The following is a 3,899-nucleotide window of genomic DNA, read 5'->3' as shown; positions in this document are numbered from 1 at the left end:
AGGAAACTTCAGAACTGCATATAACCAAAATGCCATTATGGACTGTAACAAGTGGTCCTTCTGGCCACCATCCTGATGCTTTTATTTCAAGGCAACAGAATTTGTCTGTTGAAATGGAACTGTAGGCAGAGTAGCAATTTCCATCTTTCCCTCTGCTTTTTCCAGGTGAGGATGCAGGAAGACGCTGCTGCCCTGAACAAAAGAATGATCACTCAGATGGGAATGGCACCGGTTCCTGAGAGCTCCAACGCTCTGCTTCCTCCTTTCCAAGAAACATCTTGTGATCTGCAGCAGAGGACTGAACCACCTCTGGGACCCCAGGCGAAGGAAAACCTCCCTGTCACCGCTCAGGGGGACGCCTCGGTGGACGCCATCTACAAAGCAGTGGTAGATGCTGCGAGCAAGGGGATGCAGGTAGTGATCACCACTGCCGTTAGCAGTACCACACAGATGAGTCCCATCCCAGCTTTGAGTGCCATGAGTGCCTTCACAGCCTCAATTGGTGACCCATTAAATCTCTCCAGTGCTGTCAGTGCAGTAATCCACGGCAGGAACGTTGCCGACCACGAAGGGAGGATCAGGAACGCGAGAGGAGCGCGGATACTGAAGAACTCGGAGCACGTTAAAAATTCCAGTGAAGGGGATGGGTATGATTATTACAAACCAACGAGTTGTAACACCCCCAAAAAACAGTGGGAAGGGGAGCAAAGTCCTGTCGGTGAGATAAATAGGTGGAAATGTGATGAGTTTCTAGAGCACTCTGCCCACATCCATAGTAGCCCTTGTCACGAAAGGCCCAACAACATCTCCACACTGCCACTGTTACCAGGCGAGCAGCATCAGATCCTGTTAGCACAGCGAAACTGTCAAAGTGATAAAATGTTGGAGGAGAATTTCAGGTATAATAATTACAAAAGAACTATGATGAGTTTTAAGGAAAGACTGGAGAACACTGTGGAACGATGTGCACACATAAACGGCAACAGGCCTCAGCAGAACCGAGGATTTGGGGAGTTGCTGAACACTTCTAAACAAGACCTGATCCTGGAAGAGCAATCTCCAAGCTCCTCAAACAGCTTGGAAAGCTCGTTAGTTAAAGACTACATCCATTACAATGGAGATTTTAATGCCAAAAGCATTAACGGGTGTGTGCCTAGCCCTTCAGATGCTAAAAGCATCAGCAGTGAGGATGACCTGAGGAACCCCGAGTCCCCCTCTTCCAACGAGCTGATCCATTACAGGCCGAGGACGTTTAACGTGGGCGACTTGGTCTGGGGCCAGATCAAAGGACTGACTTCATGGCCTGGGAAACTAGTAAGAGAAGAGGAGGTTCACAATTCATGTCAACAAAACGCTGAGGAGGGGAAGGTATATTTATATATCTATGCACATCTCTCTCTATCTACATACACCTGTACAGATGCTTATCCCAACTATCTGGGTCCATTCTTTATTTTATTCTTTGTCTTATTTTGCCTTTTTTCCCAACTGTAGCTTGCACAACCAAATTGTTCCCATAGCTACCTCATGAGAAACTTCTACCAGTGCCATGAAACAGGTGAAATTTTGCCTTGATGATGCTATAATCAGTGATTTGTGCTCAAAAAGACTTGCTATGCAAAAAAATGTTGTTAAAAAAAAAATGGTTTAACTTGCGTTGTGTGTTGAGCCAAACTTCTGGCTGTGTCCAAAGAAACTGATGTGGAGGTAGCAAAAAGTGTGGAATACTGCAAAAGGGAAAAGTGATCTGATCAGATTGAGGAGCCTGTAATAAGTGAAAGCTCTGATGGATGCATACACTCTTTATGAGGGAAACATTCCAGTTTGCTCTTTCATACTAAAATCCTTTTTTTTGTTGGTGGTGACAAATTATATACTTGTTGGGGAATATACAGAAATGACAGTTATCAAGGAGTTACTGGTTATTTTGTATTAATATTACCAATTCTGGTCTGCACTGCTTGTATAACACTTTTGTGGTTCTTATGCTCCACATGTTCTACATATAAATTATTTTAAGTGCCATTTTATAAAATGCAAATTTAAAAAATAGGTAAGCAAAAAGAAAAGGTTTGCTGAAGCAACGTGTTACCTCTGACACAAAGAAATCACACCACTTTAGAATTAGGTCTTTCCCCCATTTACCTGCCAAGTACATTGCACAGCAGTAGCCATAAGAACATGACAGCGGGTTGGACCAAAATATTCCTTTCCCCAAAATTTGCCAACAGCAGGTATGCAACATGACCTCTAAAAGGTCACTTCCAACCCAGCCTGTTCTGTGACTCTGCACAAGAGCACGGTGAGGAGTGTGTCCTCACCAGGAGCTCCGTGTCCCACCACTGCTGCTCTTGCTGCAGCTCATCATTGTAGTTACAGTGAGGTTGATGTGCAGATGGACTTTCCCCAAACAGTCCTGACAGGCCTTGGGTGAATTGGTGCTATGAATAACTGGGGTGATGTTTGGCCAGAATGGTTTCAACCCTCATCCAAGAGAACTTTGTTCAGGAGAACTTGAGTCTCTCTTTACAGGGGGCTTCTCTGTTGGCGTTTTGAGCCTCAGAGGTTTCAAAGAGCTCTCATCTGAGTATGCTGAACAAAAGTATTTGCTTCCTAGAGAAATCAGCATGCTTCAGTAACAATATTGTAAAGCTTACTTGCTCATTCCTTTTAAAGGTTAGATCCCCAAGTTACAAGGCAGTTGATAAAAAGCAGGTAAATGAGACAGATCACAAACAATACAACATGAAACAAAACTGGGAAAATTAGATGTCCAATATCAGTGTCCCATATGGATGACAAATACAGTTCAGCACGTGTGCATTTATGTGTTACCTTCACAGACCTCTGTATCTGTACCTGTAAGACTGGTTTGATACATTTTAAGAGCTTCTTTTTTATAACTTTTGTAAAAAGGTGACTTCTTCGTTTGCATTCCTCAGCAATGTTATGAGTTTGCCCCCCAATTTGTGGCTCCTGGAACGTATAGTGGCTTTTGTGCAAACCCACCTTCTTTAGCTCTGTGTCTCTTGTGTACCTGATGTAAGCACTGTGTAACGTGACATTCAGCAGCACTGGTTTTATTGGATGCTGGAGCATGAGGAGCAGGGGAGCAAACTGGAAATTCACACACTGCTGCTCGTGCAGCTCTTGTGGAGGCAGCAAGAGAGACCACCCCACGTTCTTCCTCAGGAGGCCCCAGGGCATGGATCACCTCTCACGTCAGAAGGCCTTCAGTTTAATAGTAATTATTTTAAATTAAAGGAAAAAAAACCAGCATGTCTGATTTTGTCCAACCAGAAGTAGAGAGAGAATGACCATGCCAAGGTCAGGGGCTGAGGTTGAGAGGTGGGGTGCAGGGGAATGTCGAGGAGGTGCCAAGGTGCCTTTCTGCTCTGGGAGCCCTGTTTCTAGTTGAAAATAGGAACCCCCATGCACAGTGACAATCTGTGCACATGGTCAGACACTCCTGGGGCATCTTGTACAGCTGCATTCTTCAGATGTTCTGGCAACGTGGTCTGAAGAAAAGAAAAAAGAGAAAAAAAAAATTTAAAAAAACCCTTGAAGACAAAAAATAAACAAACTGGATTTTCTAGAAAGAAATTTCTAAGTGGTCTTCAGAAATTCTGCACTCCAAAAAGTCCTGAAAGGTTTCACAGTTCATGGTGGGAGTCTGAAAATTGTATTTTCTGTGGAGCTTTCCTAAAACATCTTTTAAAGTATTTGTATAACCAAATGTTAACCTCCTATACTGTAACATTAGTTTTGCGATGCTGTTGGGATTTCATGGTACTTTGTATATTCTCTGTTCTTTATAGCATACATAATTTGATTTTTGTTTCCATTTAAAAGACTTTGGGTATTAAATGTAATAATGCTTCTGTTTGAAGAGCAGCTAG

General features: G+C 43.2%; 1 protein-coding gene across 1 annotated transcript in view; it reads left to right on the top strand.

Annotated features, from left to right (window-relative positions):
• MBD5 (methyl-CpG binding domain protein 5) overlaps positions 1-1,414 on the top strand; it is a gene marked incomplete at its 3' end in the record, with an annotated part of 33,657 nt that extends 32,243 nt beyond the window's left edge. Inside the window, 1 exon segment of the mRNA XM_008940659.1 lies at positions 166-1,414. Within this exon segment, the coding sequence (XP_008938907.1) occupies positions 166-1,414 (1,249 nt within the window).
• Between the last annotated feature and the right edge of the window lie 2,485 nt (positions 1,415-3,899).

This window comes from Merops nubicus, unplaced genomic scaffold (genome assembly GCF_000691845.1).
Source record: "Merops nubicus isolate BGI_N331 unplaced genomic scaffold, ASM69184v1 scaffold1810, whole genome shotgun sequence".
NCBI classification, from domain to species: Eukaryota; Metazoa; Chordata; class Aves; order Coraciiformes; family Meropidae; genus Merops; species Merops nubicus.
Note: the sequence above shows the minus strand (reverse complement) of the source record. Positions and strands in the feature narration are given on the sequence as shown.